The following is a 23,254-nucleotide window of genomic DNA, read 5'->3' as shown; positions in this document are numbered from 1 at the left end:
AGTTTCTAACACTGGTTGTACGGTAGTTCAAAACACAGGGTGAATGCTGGTTTGGGGAAGGCTGACACCCAACATCTGCTGAGCCAGAGAAGCTGTTGCCCTTAGGCAGCATCAGCCCAGGGCAAGTGGAGTTTACGGGGCCGGGAGGGAGAGAAGCACATGGGCACCTTTCTGGCAATTCTAAGATGGGAAAAGCCACAACTCAGTGGGAGAGCACTTGCTTGGCATGCAGAAGATCTGAGGCTTCATCTGCAGCATCTCCAGGTAGGGCTGAGATAATAACTTCAATCCTTAAAAAAGGTCAACAGCTTTGGTCAGCTCTGTGGTTGGCCCTCACGCATGTTCACTTTATCAAATCTGGCCCTCATTGAAAAAAGTTTGGGCACCCCTGCTGTGGAGCCATTGCTGGTCAGTGTGAACAGCACTGAGGAAGGAGGAGGAACGTCTCTGACTCAGTGCAAGACAACTTCCTGTAGTCCTAAGACAGCCACATCCATCCTCCAGAACCAATTCTGCTCTCAGGGACCACAGCAGATCTCTTTGACGCCGCTTAAAACTGACCTTCCACTCAAATGATTATGAAGACCTCCCTGTTCCAAAAAAGCTTTTTTGATCTCTAGGAGTTTACGTTCCTGTTTCCTAGCTCACCTTTGCTGTGTGTGAGTGTGTGTGTGCGCGTGAGGAGGGAGAAATGAGAATGTTTGCAAAGTGACGTCGAGTTGAAAATAAAGAAAAACTACTGCTGTTACACCCCTTCTCTACATAAGTGCCTTCTCCCCACCCCTTCTCTACATAAGTGCCTGGAAACTTCCATTTCACTGTATCTGAAGAAGTGTGCATGCACACGAAAGCTCATACCAAAATAAAAACTTAGTTGGTCTTTAAGGTGCTACTGAAGGAATTTTTTTATTTTACTGCTGTTACAAACCTAGACACAAACCTAGACAGCATCTTAAAAAGCAGAGACATCACCTTGCCAACAAAGGTCTGGTTTTCCCAGTAGTGATGTATGGAAGTGAGAGCTGGACCATCAAGAAGGCTGATCGCCGAAGAATTGATGCTTTTGAATTATGGTGCTGGAGGAGACTCTTGAGAGTCCCATGGACTGCAAGAAGATCAAACCTATCCATTCTTAAGGAAATCAGCCCTGAGTGCTCACTGGAAGGACAGATCGTGAAGCTGAGGCTCCAATACTTTGGCCACCTCATGAGAAGAGAAGAATCCTTGGAAAAGACCCTGATGTTGGGAAAGATTGAGGGCACAAGGAGAAGGGGACGACAGAGGACGAGATGGCTGGACAGTGTTCTCGAAGCTACGAACATGAGTTTGACCAAACTGCGGGAGGCAGTGGAAGACAGGAGTGCCTGGCGTGCTATGGTCCATGGGGTCACGAAGAGTCGGACACGACTAAACGACTAAACAACAACAACAACTGCTGTTATAAAGGCAGTAGCCACCAATGCAAAGGTCAGCTTCAGAAAAAACATTTTCTGAGTCATTGAGGGGGTGGGGAAATTAGGGAGGATTATTCAAACTCTGCACGATTCATTTTACCCAGATAAGAAGAACTACGCACTGTTGATTCATTAGAGAGGGAGAGAGAGGAAAAAACCCTTCATGTGCCCTTTCAGGAAATAAGGAGGCGGGGAGAAGTGCGAGTCACACCCTTCAGTGTTACATGAAAGCTAGTGGGAGGGGGCATCTAGAACACCAAAGGCTCTGTCCTCCCAATGCCTTAATTAGCAATATGAAGCGGGAGGGGGGGGGATACATCAGAGCTCTGAACAGAGCTCTGAACATCGTGACACCAGCAGCAACTGAGCAATTATGCAAATCCAGCTGTGACTGCAGCAGTTCTAGATTTATCATCCCAAAGTACACAGGGTACAGACGTACAAACACACATACATGTTTCAACTTTAAACAGACCCCAACCATGACAAGTAACTCTGGCCAATGAGCTATTCAGACCAGAGAGCCCATCTCTATACCATTCAACCTGGAGGAAAATCTCAAAGGGGGTGGGGTGGGGGTGGAAACCAAACAGTGTTAGAAAGTCAGGTATATAATCTAGGTACCAAAACATAATGCCTAGTGGTGACACAGACCATTCATAACGTAGGAATGCAGGGCAGTGGGGGAACTGAAGACAAACGACAACAATTCACTATAACGCTGTTCACTGCTCCTGCTCAGGCTGCACAGAAAAAGCATTTTGCTTGCTGAAATTCATTCCGATTGTGCAGATAAAATATAACAAATAGAATTCTACAAGATGGGGTATTAGTGTGTGAAAACAGTTCAGGTCCAATGATCCCCAGATGGGGGAGATGTCAGGTGCCAACCTGGCATATTTACTCGGTCGCAGTTGGCCGATAGTCAGGAGCAAAATGCGCCTGGCAAATTTCAAACGCTGGCTTGTGGGAAGGGAAAGCTATCAGCTGCCATAGGCAGCCTTTTCAGGCCTAATTTCAGCATCAGGGTGGGGGCTGCTGACACAAGGCATTCGTGGATGAATGGCCTAATAGCAGGGCCCCCCCAAACTAAGGCCCAGGGGATGGTCCGGGAATCAGTGTTTTTAAATGAGTAGAATGTGTTCTTCTATTTAAAATGCATCTCTGGGTTATTTGTTGTCCCTGGTGTTTTTACATGAGTAGAAGGTGTCCTATTTAAAATGCATCTCTGGGTTATTTGTGGGGTATAGGAACTCATTCATATTTTTCCCCAAAATATAGTCCGGCCCCCCCAACAAGGTCTGAGGGACAGTGGATCGGCCCCCCGCTGAAAAAGTTTGCTGACCCAAGACTAAGAGCCTTGAAAGGTGCAATAAAGTACAGTGGTACCTTGACTTACGAATGACTCGACAACCGAATTTTTCGACTTACGAATGGGGCTAATGGCCGCGCGCTTACAAATGTCTCGACATCCGAAAGGAAACCGCGGCGGCTTTAGATAGGGATTTTTCGACTTACAAATTTTTAAATAGGGTTGCTTTGACTTATGAATTTTTCCGTTTCCAATGCATTCCTATGGAAAATCGCATTTCCAATGGCGTTTTTCAACTTACGAATTTTTTTACCTACGATGGTGCCTTTGGAACAGATTAAATTCGTAAGTCGAGGCACCACTGTATCCCCCAAACTCTCCTTGTAGGAGTGGCTGAGCTTCTTTAATGAGGCTGGGCGGATGCACACTTTATAAGCAAAATCACACTGTTGTGGCGCTCTGCTGTTTCCTTATTTGAAATTTCACTGCAATTATATACCGGTAGCTAAGTAAGGGTGGCGCTGTGGTCTAAACCACTGAGCCTAGGGCTTGCCAATCAGAAGGTCGGCGGTTCGAATCCCTGTGACAGGGTAAGCTCCTGTTGCTCGGTCCCAGCTCCTGCCCACCTAGCAGTTCGAAAGCACATCAAAATGCAAGTAGAGAAATAGGGACCGCTCCGGCAGGAAAGTAAACGGCGTTTCCGTGCGCTGCTCTGGTTCGCCAGAAGTGGCTTAGTCATGCTGGCCACATGACCCAGAAGCTGTCTGCGGACAAACGCCGGCTCCCTCAGCCTATAGAGCGAGATGAGCGCCGCAACCCCAGAGTTGTCCGCAACTGGACCTAATGGTCAGGGGCCCCTTTACCTTTACCTTTTTTAAGGCCAATGTTAAACATCAGAGTAAGCTGAATGCAAGGTGTGTTACGTTGAAAACCGCAACTTCTGTATTGGGGGGAAGCTGAAATGCTGCAACCCCAGTAAATTACGCAAATAGGCTGAGCATGCATAACCTTATTTTGCATTTCCAGCATTTGCTCTCTTTTTTACAGTGTATTCTGGTTGGGTAGCCTTGGAAAGGGGAACTGAAGTTCTGTCTCTCAACAACTGTGGGGGATCATTACAGCATCTCTACTGAGCTTACAGCAGACACTTTGCCCGTGTGCCTTGCAGAACATATGACCCCTCCTCCCCACGTCTGCATTTGATAAATTCTAGCATGCACACACGGGCGCGCACCCCCCCTAATGATAACTTTCTGGCAGAATGCAAACATATCAGGGACAAAGTTCAAGGACTGTTTAAGAGCTGCTGAGTTAAGCAGGGCTGAAAGAGCCACCTCTGTGATGGGGTGTGCCAGACTAGGACCTGGCAGAGACCAGGGTTCAAATCTCTCACTCAGCCACAAGGCTCACTGGGTGACCTTGGGGGCCAGTCACTGCCTCTCTCAGCCTAAGGTACCTTAGAGGGTCACTGTGGGGATTATAAGGAGGTGAAGAAAACATTGTACATTGGTGTTACTCAACCTTGGTTCCCTGGGTTTTGTCCCTGGGACTACAAATTCCATCATCCTTGACTATTGGCTAAGCTAGAAGTGGATGATGGGAGTTGCAGCCCTACAACATCATGGGGCCCACAGTTGAAGAACACCAATGTACACACACACCCCCGAGCAACTTGGGAGAAAAAAGTGAGATCCAAATAAATGCAATAAATAAAATTGATGTCTGTTTTATTTAATGACCCCCACTGAGAACACCCAAATACCTAGAATCATAGAACTGTAGAGCTGAAAGGGACCACAAGGGTAATGCAGGAATCTTGTTCTCTGCCATGGGGCTCAAACCCACAACCCTGGGATTAAGAGTCTCATGCTCTACCAACAAACACACACACCCCAATTGCTGAGTAGGCCTCCTCTGACCAAAAATCCAGCACTCACTTGGAATCTCCATACCACAATCCCAAAAGCTCTGCTTCACTCGAATAGAACCAATTCCCACCTTGCTAAGGAAAGGAAACAGACAGCAAAGGAAACAGACCAGTGAAACTAAGAGACAGTCTGCTGACATCAGAGACCTCAACTCTGAAACCACAAGGGCACCCTTCTTTCCTTTGGTGCCAGAAAGCTTCTAAGCCCAGGGAGGAGAGAATTTTATTTTTATCTATTTTTTACAGCTGACTATATACAGCTTCTGGTTCGCCAGAAGCAGCTTAGTCATGCTGGCCACATGACCTGGAAGCTGTACGCCAGCTCCCTTGGCCAATAACGCGAGATGAGCGCCGCAACCCCAGAGTCGGTCACGACTGGACCTAATGGTCAGGGGTCCCTTCACCTTTACTATAGACAGCCCAATGTCAGCAGGCTAACTAACAGTGTTGTCCAAAGTGGATTGATTTCTAAAAAGCCTTGCAGAATCTAAAAAGCCTTGCAGATTTCTAAAAAGCCTTGCAGAATCTTTGCAACGTCCCTCATCCCAGTAACGGTTTTGGATGCACAGCAGGGGAAATGCTGCGGGTCAGGGCGACAGATGCAGAGACGGGCAAGAAGAAGGCACTTCTTATGCACACATGCGCCCAACACTTGACTTATACATGGAAGACACCATCACGGGATATGGTAATGGGCTTTAAGAGGAGACTGGACGGAACAAGCCGTGGAAAGCAGGTCTAATGGAGCAGCATTCCCCACCAAGGTCAAGCGGAAAATGCCATCCTAGTGCCAGATTCCGGAGGCCGTGCAACAAGGGTTGGTCTGACTGACACTTCGAGGAGGGGGCCAAACCAGCATGTGAAATACTGAAACCTGAGTGGGTGAGCTGGGCGGAGTGAGTCTGACTCAGCTCTGTCTGCCTGAGTACTTGGCGCAGGAGCAGCAGAGGATGGGATGCAGGGGAGGGGCTCACTATGGTCCTGATGAACTCTGTTGCCCCCACTTGGTAATACTTCCACTTTGGGACTTGAATCTGGTGCTGGAGGCTACAGAGGCAGCACAGGGAGACGGCTTGTTTACTACCCACCCATCTCTACTCGAACCAGGGGGAGAAGGTTGCACAGGTGGGTTGGAGAACCCAAGGACAGGGCTTTGAGGTCCATACTGGGATCACCTTAACAGGACCTGGCGGGCACCATGGAAACCTGGAGATTTGGGGGGGGGCAGGCTCTCTCAAAATAATAATATTTATTCTATACATTAATTAAAAATATTATTAATAGAAGGTTGTTTCCAATATTAGTCATACTCAGAGAAGGCCCATTGAAATTACAGGGCATGATTAACTTAGATGTCTTAATTCCAATGGGCCTACTCTGAGTAACTGCATATAACCCAAAATTTATTCTATATAATTTTTCTAGGGCGGGCATCCCCAAACTTGGCCCTCTAGCTGTTTTGGGGCTGCAATTCCCATCATCCCTGACCACTGGTCCTGTTAGCTAGGGATGATGGGAGTTGTAGTCCCCAAACAGCTGGAGGGCCAAGTTTGGGGATGCCTGTTCTAGGGGACTTACACACAGTTAAAAAAAACACATGTTTAACAGAGCTTTACAGATTCTTAATTCCACCCCACAGCCAGATCTTGCTCTAAAATAAAAGTTTCAATTTTTAAAAATGCATTGGGTTGGAATGTCAACAAACTGAGATGGTCTTTTGAAACGAGATTTATTACTCTGTGCAAACCAAGCTTGAAAATAACCCAGTGATGAAAAGAAACTAAGCAGAGAGGCAACTGCACTTTCGATTTCTGTGAAAGCATTAGGAATCACACACGAACATACAGAGCTGCCCAAACAGGAAAGGGGACATTAACCACCATGCACTGCTCCCTGGGAACAGCCTAACAAGACGATCAAAAATAGCGCGCCCTCCTAAACGGGCAGGATGTTTTGGAAACCGGAGTATCAACAGCACCAAGATGACAGAAAGCCAAGGCTAACATCAGCGTGGTGCAGCGGGGCTTGCCCTTCTCTCCTTGAAAACAAACAAACCGTCATTCCTCAACCACTCACACACTTAACAGCTGACCTGTGCAGTGCAGATCTCTCACAGCCACTCGGGCCTCCACAAGGCATTTGGGACCCTGCCTCATTTTAACCGCTGAAAGGCATGGAAACACAACTGACGGAAATGCCACAGGCCACAGAAATACGGTACTCAAATAAGCTCCTCAAATAGGTAAGCTCCGTGCCAGGAAGAAGAAGAAGAAGAAGAAGAAGAAGAAGAAGAAGAAGAAGAAGAAGAAGAAGAAGAAGAAGAAGAAGAAGAAGAAGAATAAGCAGCCCATTCTCTGGCAAGAGAATGCAAGTCCTCTGACCCAGCTGAGATGCTGAGCACAGCAGCCTTTTGAAAAGCGGTTCTCTCTTTCATGCCCACCATATTATACTTCCAAAAATGTTATTTCTCTGGGGTTAGATCCGCCCCAAACACTATTATTCATATGAGGGAGGGAGGGGGCAGCCACATTCATGAGATGTTTAGAATGCTACACAGACGCACCAATGTAAAAATGAAATGAGGCGTCATCGCCAGCGGGCTCCAAAATAACCAAACATGGATCACAGTGGGAAGAAATTTGCAGGCATGTCTCTTTCATGAAGGAACAAGTCTGCATCCCTCGTTTCGCTCCTTGTCCCCACTGTACATCTTCTTCCAACCAGTGGAAAACCCAGAGGTAGAAAATGACCTTAGGGTTGCTTTTTAAACAACAACAACAACAACAACAACAACAACAACAACAACAACAACAACAACAACAACATGAGAAAGTTACAAGCATTTCCATATATCCTGTAGGATAGCCCGGTCAGTAGAGCAGGAGACTCTTAATCTCAAGGTTGTGGGTTTGAGCCCCTCATTGGGCAAAAAGGTTCCTGCATTGCAGGGGGTTGGACTAGATGACCCTTGTGATCCCTTCCCAACTCTGCAATTCTATAATTCATATCTCAATCCAAAGCCATTCCAAAAAACACAGCTAATTAAGTCAATTAATTTGTTTTTCTGTACTTTATCACCTCCCTAAAACAGAAGGGCCCTGTTACCTAGCGCTGAAGAAACAAAAAAGGAACCTAATCCTTTATATCAGTTTTGCACAATCCATCCAGCCACAGAGTATTAATTGTTCCTCGCAGCAGCTTATGCAAAATGAGTGACTGAGTCCAAATGTTGGGGGAAAGGAGGTATGCAACACTGGATTTGGGTTTGGAAGAAGAAGTCTGGAAGGGGAAACCCTTAATTATCCCGTAATAATTTAATGCTCTTGGGGAACAGATGAAACATGCCTCTCCAAGAGCACATATTACAGCAGGCAAAGGACTGTGAGGTGTGGAAGTGTCAGAGGGAGGAACAGGAGACAAGAAAGATGTTTGGGGTGTGGACCTAGAGGAGTATCTGCAAGTGGGTGAGTCATCCACAAACAGGAAAAGTAGGATTACTTTGAAATGGCTGGCCTGGGATGCAAAGAATGTCTGGGACTCAAAAGAGTGTGTATGTGGGGGGGGGGACACACAGGGAGCAAGATAGGGTGGGGAGAGCTGAACAGAAAAGGTTGGCAAAGGACCAAGCAGGCAACAGCTCTGTGTCCTGAGCAATGGGGTCAGGACAGATAGAGCAAGGCCAGTGACAGTTGCATTCAGTGGGTCAATTGAGGATTTGGGAGGTTAAAGAAAGGAGATTACTGGGTGCAAAATAATAATAATAATAAATGCTATGGCTACACACCACACCAGGATAGCTCATTTGACCACAAATGGGAGGTGTTAATGAAGAAGCAAGGGGAAAGTTTCCAAACAATCTACACACACACAAATATCTTATCAAAGATGATAAAGGGCAGGGAGGAGTTTCTATTTACAATAGGGGTGGGGGCAGCTGGAGGATCTCTTTATCTTATGGGCAACTGCCCAAGCCATCCCTCCTCCTCCTGCCAGTGGAGGGCAGATAAAAGCAGTTGGGACAAGGAATGTAAATTTTACCAGGGGGTGGGGTGGGGTGGGGGACATCTCAAGGTTCCCCAGCCTTGATGTACAGTATTATGTATTTATCGGCAACTTTACTTATGCAAATGACTCAAACTTACAAACATAACAGAAACATTGAAGCCAATTGCAACAAACCCCCCCCCCAATCTATACAAATGAAAGGCAAGCCTAGCAGGATATGCTGCCTCAGCAAAGGAGGCCACAAATACTTTAAAGCTTGAGGAGCACGGGAGAAAGGGGAAGCACGGGAGAAACCAGAACCAGGCAAGGAAGGAGTCACACAAGCCCTATCTCATCATTGCTCCCCTACAACTGGAATTCAGAGATATGAAACCCTCACATGTTTAACCCTCACATGGTAAGCATAATGACTAGCAGCCAAGAAGGGTTTCCCTCCATAAACGTGTCTAATTTTCCACTTAAAAGCCATCTAAGCTAGATGTCCCTGGCAAACTGCAAGGAAGTCAGGAAGCAAGGAGCACACACAGGAAATGTACCAAGCTGTGTGTGGAAGGCAAGCCCCGAAGAGCCTTGCAAGCAGCGAAAGGGGAAGGGATAGGAATGGCAGCAAGTGGGTGCAAGGAAGAGTTGAGATGCAGAAAAGGGGAGGGTGGTGTGTGTTTAGCCCCAGAGTAGCTGTTCTGCGCAAGGAAATTCAAATGGAAGAGGTTTCCTTGCGGAGGATTTCTGAAGGGGGAAAAGTCTAGATCAAAACATTGGGGGAAGACATAAAAGCACACAGAAAAGAGGTATATTTCTGGAAAGCACTCAAGGATAAAGGGCAAATGTGGCAAAGAACATATTCTGGAAACACCTCTGAGCCCTGTAGTCAGACTGGCTTAATTTCACACATCAGGGTCATCTCCAGGAAAAGGTTTTGACAACAAGAAAGTTGAAATATTAGAGCAGGGGTGCTTGTGTGGCAGTGTGTGTGCCTCATGCACAAAAGGCAAAATTTGCATCCATTGCTCCTCCTACTTTCACCTCTGGCCCCCTCCCCATAACCACCACTCCCCCTGGCATTACGGGGGGGGGGGGGAGGTCAAATTTTAACATGGGAACATGTGGAATGCAGAGAGAGCACGTTCTGCAGGAGTGAGGAGCTGATGCAGACCAAGTGAGACATCGTGTGGATGAGTAGCACTGGGGAGTTGAACCAATTTCTAATGCACATGTCTGTATAAAGAGTGTGAAGCGATTGGTGTGAAGGGCGACCTTCAGAGAAAAACATTGCACATATGACCTCCTTGCCCTTTGCATAACATTCTCTGTTTCCTCACTAAGAAACATCCAGTTGCATCCCACATCCGTTCCTCCCCCCAACATAATACCTACCCTGGCAGGAAGGCCCCCACCCCCCACAGCACCAACTTAACACACACAGTTTCTGGATAGCCCCATTGTGTAATAACTCCAACCACAATTCACCCATAGAAGTTCCCCCCATGGAAGTTCCATTTCCAAGCAGCCAAACTTCCCCCATATGACAGCCCCCCATGCAACCCACTCAAGTGGCAAAGTGCTCCCCATTCACATAGCCCACCCCCGTTTTTGCAAAGTGGAGTTCCTGACATATAACTTTGTCACATTCCTTCTCTCACCCCCCTCTGCTTCTTAACACTTCCAATTGCTCCCTATCCCCAGCCACATAGGCAGCAAATTATTCCATGTGTGCACATAACGTATGATTTCCCCCCTAATGGGGTACCCCTAGACACCCATTTATTACCACAAACATCCCCAATTGTAGCCCCCAGAGGGGATACAGAAACCACCCCTATAGAATAAGCCTCTATGAAGCCTGTTTCCTCCTTACAACCAACTACCAGAAAGCTGCAAGTCCCCCTAAATAACCCCAATACCACAGCAGCCCCCAAAATCTCCCTCCCAAACTCCTGATATAGCAACCACCCTGCATCTCCCTCCCCAACTCATCCCCACATAATCCTCCAAACTGACACTGCATCCTCCCAAATGGCAACCCCTAAACCTTAGACATCCCCCTTCCCAATATAGCAACCCCTCAAATCTCCCCAACTCCCCCATACATCACCCCCCAAAAAACTTACACCCCAAATACCCCATATGGCATCTTCTTAAATGCTCCTCCCCACATATAACAACCCCTCAAAATCCCTCTCCCCAACTCCCCCCTACGGCAACCCCCCTAAAGTTACATATCCCCCAGATGACAACTACCCCAAAATCTCTCCCTACATAGAGCAACCCCACCCCACCAGTACAACAGCCCCCAATGCACTCAAATCCCCAAATACCCCATATGGCAACCCCCATACCCCTCCCCACATACAGCAACCTCTCAAAAAAACCCAGAAAAACTCAGGTGACACAGCAGCCCATCAAATCCCCAACCCCAACAGACTCCCCCCCAAATGCACTCAAATCCCCCATATGCCAACCCCCCATATACCCCTCCCCACAACTAGAAACCTCCCCCCACCAAAAAACACACAACCAAAAGCCTCATATAACCCCCAGATGACACAGTAGCCGCTCGAATCCCGCCCCATAAAAATGCAGAAGACAAGACAGATCCCCACTCCGCTCCCTCACGACCTCCAACCCTGCCCCCCTCTCCTTCGCGGGGGGGCTCCCCTCCCTGGGCCTCCCGCCTCCCCCACGACTCACGTAGACGGGCAGGGGCCACGGGTAGACGGCCGGCTCGGCTCCCACGGGCGACTTGAGCCGCAGCTCCAGCCTCTCGCCCATGTTGGCGGCCGAAGGGACCCCGGCGCGGCGGCGGCGGCGACGAGGGAGCAGGAGAGGTCAGGTCGGGGCGGCGGAAGGGGCCCAGCGGCGGCGGACCCGCACCATGCTAGACCGGCGGCGGCGGCTGAGGAGGAGCACCAGCGAGAGGCGAGGAAGGAGGGGGCGGGAGAGAGAGGAGGCCGCTCCTTCCCCTGCTCTCTATTGTCGTCGCTCGCGCCGGGTCGGGCGCCTCGTCAGCCGCACCAACAGCGACGCGGCCGCCATTTTGGGCCGCTCGCCCCCCCTCCCTCGCACGCCCGGCGGCGTCAAGGGAAGGGAGGGGCCGCGCAGGATGGCAACGGCGGCGAAGCTAACAAGGGCGCAAAGGGAAAGGAGGCGGGCGGGAGATGGCAACCAATGTTAATTCAATAGGTTGTTTCGCTACTACCGTGGTGGTGAATAAAGCGCAGAATGGGATATGTTGCGGGCGGGAGCACGCACAAGGAAGGCGAGGACGCACGCGAGGATGGTGGGCGGAGGGCGGATGAGGGAGAGACAGCACGAACGCACCAGCCCCACTACAATACATGGAGGTGGCACGCACGGGCGGTGGGCGGGACCAACCACGAGAGTGGGCGGGGCTTCTCATCTTTCCCCAAACATACCCCCAAAATTAAAAAAAGTGGGCACGCAGGTGCCAATGAGGTGGGCGTGGCCAATCACGAGAGTGGGAGAGGCTTGTCCTCTCTCCCTCAAGTTACATACCCAATAAAATAATAATAAAAAGCGTGGCGCGCGGGAAAATGTGAGGGGTCGCGCGTGCGCGCTGACGAGAGGCACGCTTAAGGGGCGCGGGCTGCCAGAGAGAGAGTGACAGCGCGCGTGCGCGAGCGATACCTCCCCCTCCCCTGCGCGCGCCTTTCTTAACCCAGCCCGCGCGCTCGCCTCTGCGCGTGCGTGGCCTTGTCCTCAGTTGCCCTCAGCGACGGCGCTGTCTGTCAAGAGGCAGCGGTTGAGGCGTCGGGCGCGCGCCTCGCTCAAGGTGTCTCCCTCACACGTCGGGAGGGCGCGCGCGCTCTGACCCCAGAAGGGCTCACAGAGGCGGGAACACGCGTTTCTTCCTGAGAGGCGGGTTCACACGAGACGGACAGAGACTGAAGTTACTAGTCCTCAATACTATTTATGTATTTTATTTTATTTTATTTTAAACATTTATATACCAGCTCACTTATATTTCCATTTATATAGTAACTTAGTATATGAATAAGTTAGTACAAGGTGAGTCCTTTAAAAGAGGCCCCGTGGATACAGAGTACACATGTTCCACAGGGCCTCTTTTAAAAGACTCACCCTGTATATAAATAAAATAAAAAGATTCTGGTATATAAATTATAAGCTAGTATAAACTTATATTTATATGCTAATTTAGGTCAGTTAATTTAAGCAGGTCTGCTCTGAATATTGTTGTTGTTGTTGCTGTCATTTAGTCGTGTTGAACTCTTCATGACCCCATGGACCATAGCACGCCAGGCACTCCTCTCTTCCACTGCCTCCCACAGTTTGCTCAGACTCATGTTCGTAGCTTCGAGAACACTGTCCAACCATCTCGTCCTCTGCCGTCCCCTTCTCCTAGTGCCCTCAATATTTCCCAACATCAGGGTCTTTTCCAGGGAGTCTTCTCTTCTCATGAGGTGGCCAAAGTATTGGAGCCTCAGCTTCAGGATCTGCCCTTCCAGTGAGCGCTCAGGGCTGATTTCCTTCAGAATTGATAGGTCTGATCTTCTTGCAGTCCATGGGACTCTCAAGAGTCTCCTCCAGCACCATAATTCAAAAGTATAAATTCTTCGGTGATCAGCCTTCTTTATGGTCCAGCTCTCACTTCCATGCATCACTACTGGGAAAACCATAGCTTTACGGACCTTTGTCGGCAAAGTGATGTCTCTGCTTTTGAAGATGCTGTCTAGTTTTGTCCTTGCTTTTCTCCCAAGAAGCAGGCGTCTTTTAATTTTGTGACTGCTGTCACCATTTGCAGTGATCATGGAACCCAAGATAGTAAAATCTCTCACTGCCTCTATTTCTTTCCCTTCTATTTGCCAGGAGGTGATGGAACCAGTGGCCATGATCTTAGTTTTTTTGATGTTGAGCTTCAGACCATATTTTGCGCTCTCCTCTGTCACCCTCATTAAAAGGTTCTTTCATTCCTCCTCACTTTCTATCTGTCCCTTGGAACTCTCTGTAAGCCACACCCCTCGCTGATCTGGCACCACACCCTCCTTGAATGTTTCCTTATATGCCAATAAAGGTGTTGTGATTGTTTCCTGCTTGGCTGGGATGTCCTTGGATTCTAATACAGTAATGCCTCTAGTTGACGGGCTGTAGAAAAGAACCCACCATACAATGGTCAAATCCACATTGCATGTGGCCCCCAGAAGCTTCCCCAGAAAGGAATGCGGCCCCCAGGCTGGAAAAGCTTCCCCATCCGTCATAATCAATATGTTATCAAATCAATATGTTATCTGCCAAACAAGCAGATTTTCTGGTCCTTATGTATTTCTTTGCAGGCAGATTTGTTAAATTTTGTGGGGCTTGGGGAGTGCGGGCACACGCTTGGCTGAGGAGGGTTTGTGAGCAACGTTTTGGACGTGCGGCAGATGCTCTGTCTGCAGCTGCTGGAACAGAACATTGCAAGGGGGGCGTCTTTGGAAGGGAAGGAGAAATAACAGCTCAGATTGTCTCAGCAGCTCTAGTCCAGCAGGGGGAGGAAATCTGGTCCTCGGTGCTTCCAAGGTCTGCAAAGGAAAACCGTGAGGTGGGGGTGAGGAGAAAAGAAATGTGAGTTTCCAGATCCAGGAGCATCACTTCCTCTCCAGGAATCGGCTGCAGGTGTGGAACAGACCTGTGCATCACCCTGCAAAGCACCTTTCACTTTGAAAAGCAAAGGTGACGGATTTGTTTCTTTTCATTTGCCAAAGTCCGTTCTGCAACATTGCAAACACCGCTCCCTGTACCAAAATACGGTCTTCATATTGTAATTTTAGGTTGTGAACCACACTGAGATTTGCAGGGCAGGTAATTAAACACAAATTTCATTAGGGGATGCAGGTGGCGCTGTGGTCTAAACCACTGAGTCTCTTGGGCTTGCCGATCAGAAGGTCGAGAATTCGAATCCCTGCAGCGGGGCGAGCTCCCGTTGCTCTGTCCCAGCTCCTGCCAACCTAGCAGTTCGAAAACATGTCAGTGCAAGTAGATAAATAGGTACTGCTGCGGCAGGAAGGTAAATGGTGTTTCTGTGTGCTCTGGTTTCCATCACGGTGTTCCATTGCACCAGAAGCAGTTTAATTCTGCTGGCCACATGACCCGGAAAGCTGTCTGCGGACAAACGCCAGCTCCCTCGGTTTGAAAGTGAGATGAGCGCAGCACCCCATAGTCACCTTTGACTGGCCTTAACCATCCAGGGGCCCTTTACCTTTACATTACAAATTTAATTTTTTATTATTATTATTACATATAATATACCCTCCAACATTTCTCTGATGAAAATAGAGACATCCTATTCAATAGTAATAATACTAATAATTTTATTATTTATACCCAGCCCATCTGGCCCAGCCACTCTGGGCTGCTTCCAACATATATAAAAACACAAAACATTTTTTAAAAAATTCCTATACAGGGTTGCCTTCCAATGTCTTCTAAAGGTTGTCTAGTGACTTATCTCCTTGACTCGGGGCTCACATAACTCCAGACCCTCCCACATATCTCTGATGAAAATAGGGGCATCCTAAGGGAAAGTGGGACATTCTGGAATGGCTTCTGTAAATCCAGAACTCTCTCTGGAAAATAGGGACACTTAGAGGGACTGATATAATAGAAATCTCAGTCTATGGCATGATCTTGTCTTATGTGCCTGTTTTATGCTTTTACTGGTAGTGAGTGCCTGGCGCCTGCCTCGCAATTTGCAGAAACACCCAAAACATTGTGGGTGGTTTCGTTAGTTTGGACCCGTCGTGCCAAAAATCGGGTGACGTCATGCCGAAGTTGCGTTTCATTCTGCTGCCGTGACTTTAAATGGCATCCAGCCGCAAACAGCGGGGAAGACGACTGCCCCCACCCTGGGTAGAGTTCAGCAACAAAAACTTGACAGGGGGCCAAACCTATGCCAAAAAATCAGGCTAAGTCACACCAAAGTCAGCTTTTCGTCCACCATATTGGTTTGCCCAATATGGGGCTCGAACCCACAATTGGGAGCCTGAACAGTTTACCAACTGAGCCATCCTGCGTGACACCGCACAAAGAATCCCGGGAAGTGTGTCTTGTTATAGATGCTGGGAATTGTAGCTCCTGCTGCAGTTCTCGTGGTTCTTTATGGGGGAGCAATGGGCTTTAAATGGTGTGTACGCAGCTGGCAGCTTACAGTTTAATTTAGAACCACAAGGGCAAGAATCTAATGTTTATTTTTAGACGAATCATAGGTTTGAGAACCAGAGATCAGTGGCCGAGCGCTTGCTTTGCTTGCAGAAGGTCCCTGCTTCAATCCCTGGAACCTCCAAGTACGGCTGGGAGAGACACCCCCTCCTAGTTGGAAGCCCTGGCAGAGCAGCTGCCAGTCAGAGCAGGAAATACTGAACAAGGTGGACCAGTGGCCTGAGCCTATATGAAGCCACTTCCTAGGTTCCTCTTTAGCCAGGCCTTTGGTTGATTAACATCTGAAGCCCTTTTAAAATGTGTTGTGGGGGGCATTGTTGGGGTTTTTTTGTTTGATCTTGATTATGTATTTGGGGTTTTTATATTGTGATTTCATCCTGTAAACCGCCCTGAGACCTGCGGGTATAGGTTGATGTAGTAGTAGTAATAATAATAATAATAATAATAATAATAATAATAATAATGTTAAAATTTGTTCATTTAGAGGAAAGGATCCTAAATTCAGTCCTTGCCTTGGCATTCCACACAGTGTACAGAGGGTGAAGTTCTGGAAATATTCACATGCATACGTATTTTATGTGCACATATTTTCACATGCAGCATCAGTCAGCAACCGGTTGCCAAGCAGGCTCTCTGAAGGGGAGAAGCCCTCAGCCAGGGAAAAGCCCTATCTAGAGTAATTTGGAGCAAAACAAAAAAATTCCTTCAGTAGCACCTTAAAGACCAACTAAGTTTATATTTTGGTATGAGCTTTCATCTGAAGAAGTGTGCATGCACACGAAAGCTCATACCAAAATATAAACTTAGTTGGTCTTTAAGGTGCTACTGAAGGAATTTTTTTGTTTTGCTTCGACTCAGACCAACACGGCTACCTACCTGTGGCTGGAGTAATTTGGATCACCAATTAGGGCAACCCAGAATGCGAATCAAAAGTTATTTCTCCCCTTCTTCTTTTTTGTCTCTTACAGATTCCTTCCCTGCCTGCGGCTGCACAATTGGACTAACAGCCATGAGGCATGTCCCCACACATGTCTATCTCCGCCCACAAAAGCTTTTCTGGCTCGCCTCCAGGGAAGGGATGCCAACAGCTGCTCCTGGCCCGCTTGCCTGGTAGCAGGCATGTTATCAAAACACCCCCTGCCGCCACTACGCCGCCTTTCAAGCTGCTCCAGAGAGCCACGAAGGCTGGAATTCAGTTCCCTCCCACTTGAACATCCTATCACATCCCCTGGTCTGTTTTAACAGGGCAGCAACACGTGGCTTTCCTGTGGGAGGAAAATTAACTGGACCACCTTGACGTGATTGACTGGACCTTTTAATATCTGTGGTTACACTGGTCTGTTAAGTGCTTCGCTTTCCTGGATGAAATATGGAGAGAGGTGTGTGTGTGTGTACAGATTACACAGGAGAGTTGCCTTCTATTTGTCAGACTCGTTGCTCAATCTTGCTCAGCACGTCCTACACTGACTCGCAGCGGCTCCCCAGGGTTTCGGGACAGAAGCCATTCCCAGCCCTATCTGGAGACGTTGGAAATTGAACCTGAGGCTTTTGCATGGAAAGCAGGTGCAACCTTCCCTAAAATTAGGAAGCAGCCTACAGTGCAAAGGGCGACATTTACACTCAGCACTCTGCCCACTTCTGTCTCAAACCGGTTGGCTCCCATATAGCTCAGCTGGAAGAGCATGAAACTCTTAATCTCAAGGTTGTGGGTTTGAGCCCAACGTTGGGCAAAGGACTCCTGCATTGCAGGGGGTTGGACTAGATGACCCTTGTAGTTCCTCCCAACCCTACAATTCTATGTTATCCATTTGAAAGCTGTGTCTCCAACCGCACACATGTGGCCCTCAGAAGGTTACCCGGAAAATAGTGGCATTCAGACGCATTACTGCCCCTGACTGTGCAGCTATTGTTGACGGGGTGCAGCTTCCATCCTAAGCCTCTGCGGGGATCGCTCTCCTCCCGCGGAGGCTTGGGAAGGAAGCTGCACGTCTGATTTCCCTGACATCTGGTGGGAGAGCATTCCACAGGGCAGGCGCCACTACTGAGAAGGCCATCTTCCTGGTTCCCTGTAACCTCACTTCTCACAGTGAGGGAACCGCCAGAAGGCCCTTGGAGATGGACCTCAGTGTCCGGGCTGGATAATGGGGGTGGAGACGCTCCTTCGAGTATACTGGGCCGAGGCCATGTAGGGTCACTGAATTAGGATTTTTACCTTTGTGCAAAGGCCATTGGATTCTCCTCTTAGTAACTGTAGAGCAGACAAGAACTTCTGTAGAGAAACCAACATGGATACTTGGCGTAAGCAAAGAAGCATAGCATGCTTGGTGCTCATTTGACTTCTTTTCTTTGTATTGTGGTGTTTCTGGTGGGGAATCTGTACAGTTGGAAAATATTCTTTAAAAAAACAACAAAAAATAACCTAGCAGAGAACCTGAGCTCAGGTGAAAGTGACTTTTTTTGGAAGGAACCTGGGAAGCTATGTTATGCTGAGCTAGAACATTGGGTCTATCTAGTTCAACAATGCCCACCCTGCCTGGCAACATCTCTCCAGGATTTGAGGGTCTGTCTCAGCCCTACCTAGAAATGCTGGGGATCTTCTGCAAGCAAAGCAGAGGCCTTGCTACTGGGCCACATCCCTTCCCATAAAAGTGAGAATCATTAAGTTGGAAGGGACCCAAGTGTCATCCAGTCCAACCCCCTGCAATGCAGGAATCTCAATTTAAGCATCCATGGCATCTAGTTCAGAATTGCCAGACAGTAGTCTCTCTGCGTTCTGCCTGGAGATACTGGGGAAATAAACTCGAGACCTTCTGCATGGAAAGCAGACTCTCTACCACTGAGCTACAGCCCTTCCCCTCATTTTTAGCTGCATTCAAGAGCTATCATTTCATGCCTCTTTCCTGACTCACATCCCCAGCTCTTTTATCCTTCCTTCTTGCAAGCAATTCTAAGCCCTGTTCCAACGTGCCTCTGCTCTGAGCCAGGCATTTCAGGATCCCAGTATGTATATTTCAAGGGTATTTATCTCTCTCTCAGCTGTTTGAGAAGTGGGCTGGATGGTTTTCACGCACACACATTTTAACACACAAACACACTCTCCTTGAATCTAATAGAGGAAACAGCGACGGAGAATTATTATGACCTCTAACACTCAGTGACTTGGGTCTCAGTGAACAGTTGATCGCCGAGAACTTCCTAACCAGTTTACATAAATAAATGTTTTCAGGAAAGGGGGACCTGCTTATTTTCTGCTCTCGTGGCAGATTGTGAGAGCAGCCTTGCTGTGTAATAATTTCACAGGAGAACCCCATGTCTAAATGTCATCCGGGAAAGCATGTGTGTGTGTGTGTGTTTAAGCATGTGTGTGTGTGTGTGTGTGCCAGACATTTACCTATCTAGCCTGCACGTCCGCCAGCCATATAGTTGGCAGGGCGCAGCTTCCATCCTAAGCCTCTGTGGGGGTCGCTTTCCTCCCGCGGAGGCTTGGGAGGCAAGCTTCACATCCGCCAGCCATATAGTTGGCGGGGCGCAGCTGGCAGGCATGCAGGAAGGAAAGGGGAGGCCATTGGCAAAGCCACGCAGCTCCCCCACTCGCTGGGGCACTCTGGGAGGCCAGCACCCTGGCGCAACACACCAGCAAGCCCAATGGGAAAGACGGCTCTGTTGGTGGCTGTCATTGCCTCCTGCGGGAGTGAGTTCCACAATTTAACTCTGTACTGTAGGAATAAGTCCTCTCTTTCAGCTCTCCTTAACCTCCCAGTTTTACTGGACATCCATGAGTTCTCATGTTATGAGAAAGGGACCCAAGAGGCTGGGTGTCATGGACTGGTTAGAGGCAGGGGAATGGCGGGAGGAACCACCAAGGGAAGAAGGCTCAGAGCCCGGAGGTTGGTGGCGAGATGACAGTGAGTGGTCAGAGTGAGAAGGGGGAGAGGACTGGGAGGTGGAGGTGTCAGAAGGTGTAACAGAGTTCAGTCAGCAGGGAGAGTCTGTGGCAGAGAGAAGTACAGAATCAGAGGCAGGAGAGGAGGGGAGGCCAAGAGGCAGAGATGGCGAAGAGTCATGGGTGTCTCCCCCTCCTGCTGCAACCAGCTCCCCTCCCAGAACCAGGAGAGGTATGAAAAGGGTGGAACAAACACAAGCAAGGTGTCAGTCTCAGATTGCCTGGGTAAGACCTGGGGGAGGAGGCGACTTAGGGAACTTTGGGAAGGCTGAGACCTTCAGTCCTCACATCCGTTTCCTTGGGGGAAGACCTACTGGGGAAAGTTGTTGCGATCGCTAAGTAAAGGGTCAACTTCACAGACACCTTGTGAGTTATTCTGACTTGACACCAGCTTGGGCACTGCAGTGTCCGGATGACCAGCCCCAAATTCTGCAGACGGTGGAACCACCATCTTCAAATTCAGCCTCAAGAACCAGTCTTCATTCCACAATTTCACTTGATGCCCAAAAGTTCAGTGTTAGGAGAGAGCGATAAAAGCTTTCCTCTCTCCATGCCATGCAGAGTTTTCTAAACTATCATGTGGCCTCTTGCTCTCCTTTTCTCTCAATTAAAAACACACAAAGGCTGCAACCTTTCTTATGAAGAGACCTGTGGGTATAGGGTGGCATATAAATTTTAATAATGATTATGATGATTATGAATTTGCTCCACCCCCTTGGCCATTTTGCCTGTCCTTTTCTGAACCTACTCAGGAAGCATTCCTGCCTCCAGCAGGAGGGTCCCCTCTGGCCTGATCCTGCTACATGGCTCTTATTAAAGGTAAAGGTAAAGTGACCCCTCACCATTAGGTCCAGTCGTAACCAACTCTGGGGTTGTGGTGCTCATCTCGCTCTATTGGCTGAGGGAGCTGGCCTACAGCTTCCAGGTCATGTGGCCAGCATGACAAAGCTGCTTCTGGCGAACCAGAGCAGCACACGGAAATGCCTTTTACCTTCCCGCTGTAGCGGTACCTATTTATCTACTTGCACTTTGACGTGCTTTCGAACTGCTAGGTTGGCAGGAGGGGACCAAACAACAGCTCACCCCGTTGCAGGGATTTGAACCGCCGACCTTCCAACATTCAGCTTCATTGGATGCCCATGAGTTCCAGAGTTATGAGAGGTGGATAAAAAACTTTCCTCTACCCACTTTCTCAATGCCCTTTGTAATTTTATAAACTTCTGCCATGTCATCTCTTATTCTCCATTTCTCTAAACTAAAAGGACCTAAATGCTGCCATGTTTCCTCATAGACACTCCATCTCCTGCTGCCTCCAAAGTATAGGCAAGACACATCCATTGTAGCCACTAGATACTGATATCCCTTGTGCCCATGAATATTTCCGATCCACTTTTTAAGCTGCCAACCAGCACTGCCTCCCGGGGGGCAGAGGATCATTAAAACATATACAAGTCCTTTCTTGTATCTGTATGAATCTTCCAACTTTGGGCTTTGGCTGCATGCCCATGAGTCCTGAGACAGGCATAAGGTTGTAACCAGCTCAGTTCTACTGAAGAGTAGACCAATTGGAAAGAATGGCTGTGAAGTTTGCAATGTCCATTAATTTCAAGGAGTGTACTGCCTGGGATGAAAGGTTGTGTTGGCCTGCCCTCTGCTGGGGGAGATGCCAAACAGCAAAGGAAGTTTATTATCCGAATAATGTTTTTTCATGTCAAATTCTTCCCCTCCTCCCCAAACCTCCATTGGGTTAATTTTCCAAACCTGTTATTCTGAATTACTGTTGCAAGGCATTCTGGACATTCTCATTTGTAATTGGAAAGGCGAGATAAAAAACGTTTCAAATCAATCAGTCTTGCCAATGTGGTCATATAAAATGGGTATTTATTTGTTTTGATTCAACTCTGGTGATGAGTGGTGTCCCATGAAAGGTCTCAAAGCTTTCAAAGCTTGTTTCTTTCATGAAGAAACAATTAAAGATGCAAGAGTGATCACATGTATTCAAGACAATGAAGAACAATTCCATATGCTAAAAACAAAAAACCCTACCCAGCTTCCAATGCAGAACAGACACAGAGGCCCTATCTGCACTATGAACTTGTAGCAGTTATATTATACCACTATAAACACACATGGTTTTCCCTGAAAAGGATCCCAGATCTAAATATGTGTGTGTGTTTAGAGAGAGTCCAGTTCTTCCGTTTATTGTTCCAGCCAAAGGCAATAGCAAACTTGTAGCAACAGTATTAATAAAGTAATACAGAACATGCATCCACAATATAAGGTGACATTCATGATGTAAATGAGAATAAATAATTTTATTATTCATACCTCGCCCATCTGGCTGGGTTTCCCCCAGAGACAACAATCTTAAATCTATCTTAATTTCAGATTAAACCTTATTACTAAAACAATTAATTGTGATTTTATCTAACTACTTTTTCCAGGTTTTTTTTTCTGCTGGTGCCCAGAGAACCACTCTCCATGCCATGTAGCTGTTATTGTCACTCAAAAGAAGCCAAACAATTTCTGATTCACCATAATCTTTTTTCATCCCACTTTTCCACCGGAGATACCCAAGCTGACCAGTTATGAAATAAAAACACAAAAGAAAGAACGGTAGAGCTAAGTAGATCATCAGAAAAAGTAGATAAAATATTTTAAAATAGCAAATGATAATAGCTATACTGTAATATTAATAGTGCTATAACAGCTTGGCATTAGCAGTAAATGATTTGATTACATGATTAATATTTTAAAAATAATATTTTCAGCATTACAGTTTGCTGCTCCCTAGATAAATGCCTTTAAGTATTAAATATATATACTGTGTGTGTGTGTGTGTGTGTGTGTGTATGTTGTTGTTGTTTAGTCGTTTAGTCGTGTCCGACTCTTCGTGACCCCATGGACCAGAGCACGCCAGGCACTCCTGTCTTGCACTGCCTCCCGCAGTTTGGTCAAACTCATGTTCGTAGCTTCGAGAACACTGTCCAACCATCTCGTCCTCTGTCGTCCCCTTCTCCTTGTGCCCTCCATCTTTCCCAACATCAGGGTCTTTTCCAGGGAGTCTTCTCTTCTCATGAGGTGGCCAAAGTATTGGAGCCTCAGCTTCACGATCTGTCCTTCCAGTGAGCACTCAGGGCTGATTTCCAGCAATAGTATGTAATAGTAAAGTGTTGATCATGTGCTCAGTTTTCAAAGGTTGTTTTTATTCATTGTTATATTGCCGTCTTAAAAAATTCTATTAATATTTTTATACACTTATTTATATTTATATTTATACAGTAATTGAATTTCTATACCGACCTTCATCTGAAGATCACAGGGTATTTTGCAATATGAAAACACACAAATACATACCATAATAATAATAAAAAACCCTGTCCAGAGTTTAGAAGACTATAGATTGTTTAATTAGTCGGATGGGAGGTGAACTTGCTCTC

General features: G+C 47.5%; 1 protein-coding gene across 4 annotated transcripts in view; it reads right to left on the bottom strand.

Moving 5' to 3' along the window:
* The window catches only part of DOT1L (DOT1 like histone lysine methyltransferase), a 66,120-nt gene extending 54,352 nt beyond the window's left edge, over positions 1-11,768 (bottom strand). For 3 of the 4 annotated variants that reach the window (XM_035117060.2, XM_035117061.2, XM_035117062.2), the window contains exon 1: positions 11,387-11,766. In XM_035117060.2, the coding sequence (XP_034972951.1) occupies positions 11,387-11,467 (81 nt within the window). In that variant the 5' untranslated portion in view covers positions 11,468-11,766. Of the gene's footprint in view, positions 1-11,386 lie in introns of all 4 variants that reach the window. The other variant, XM_035117063.2, reaches the window with a different exon arrangement.
* Between the last annotated feature and the right edge of the window lie 11,486 nt (positions 11,769-23,254).

The sequence above is a fragment of the Zootoca vivipara genome, chromosome 6, assembly GCF_963506605.1.
Source record: "Zootoca vivipara chromosome 6, rZooViv1.1, whole genome shotgun sequence".
Taxonomy (NCBI): Eukaryota; Metazoa; Chordata; class Lepidosauria; order Squamata; family Lacertidae; genus Zootoca; species Zootoca vivipara.
Note: the sequence above shows the minus strand (reverse complement) of the source record. Positions and strands in the feature narration are given on the sequence as shown.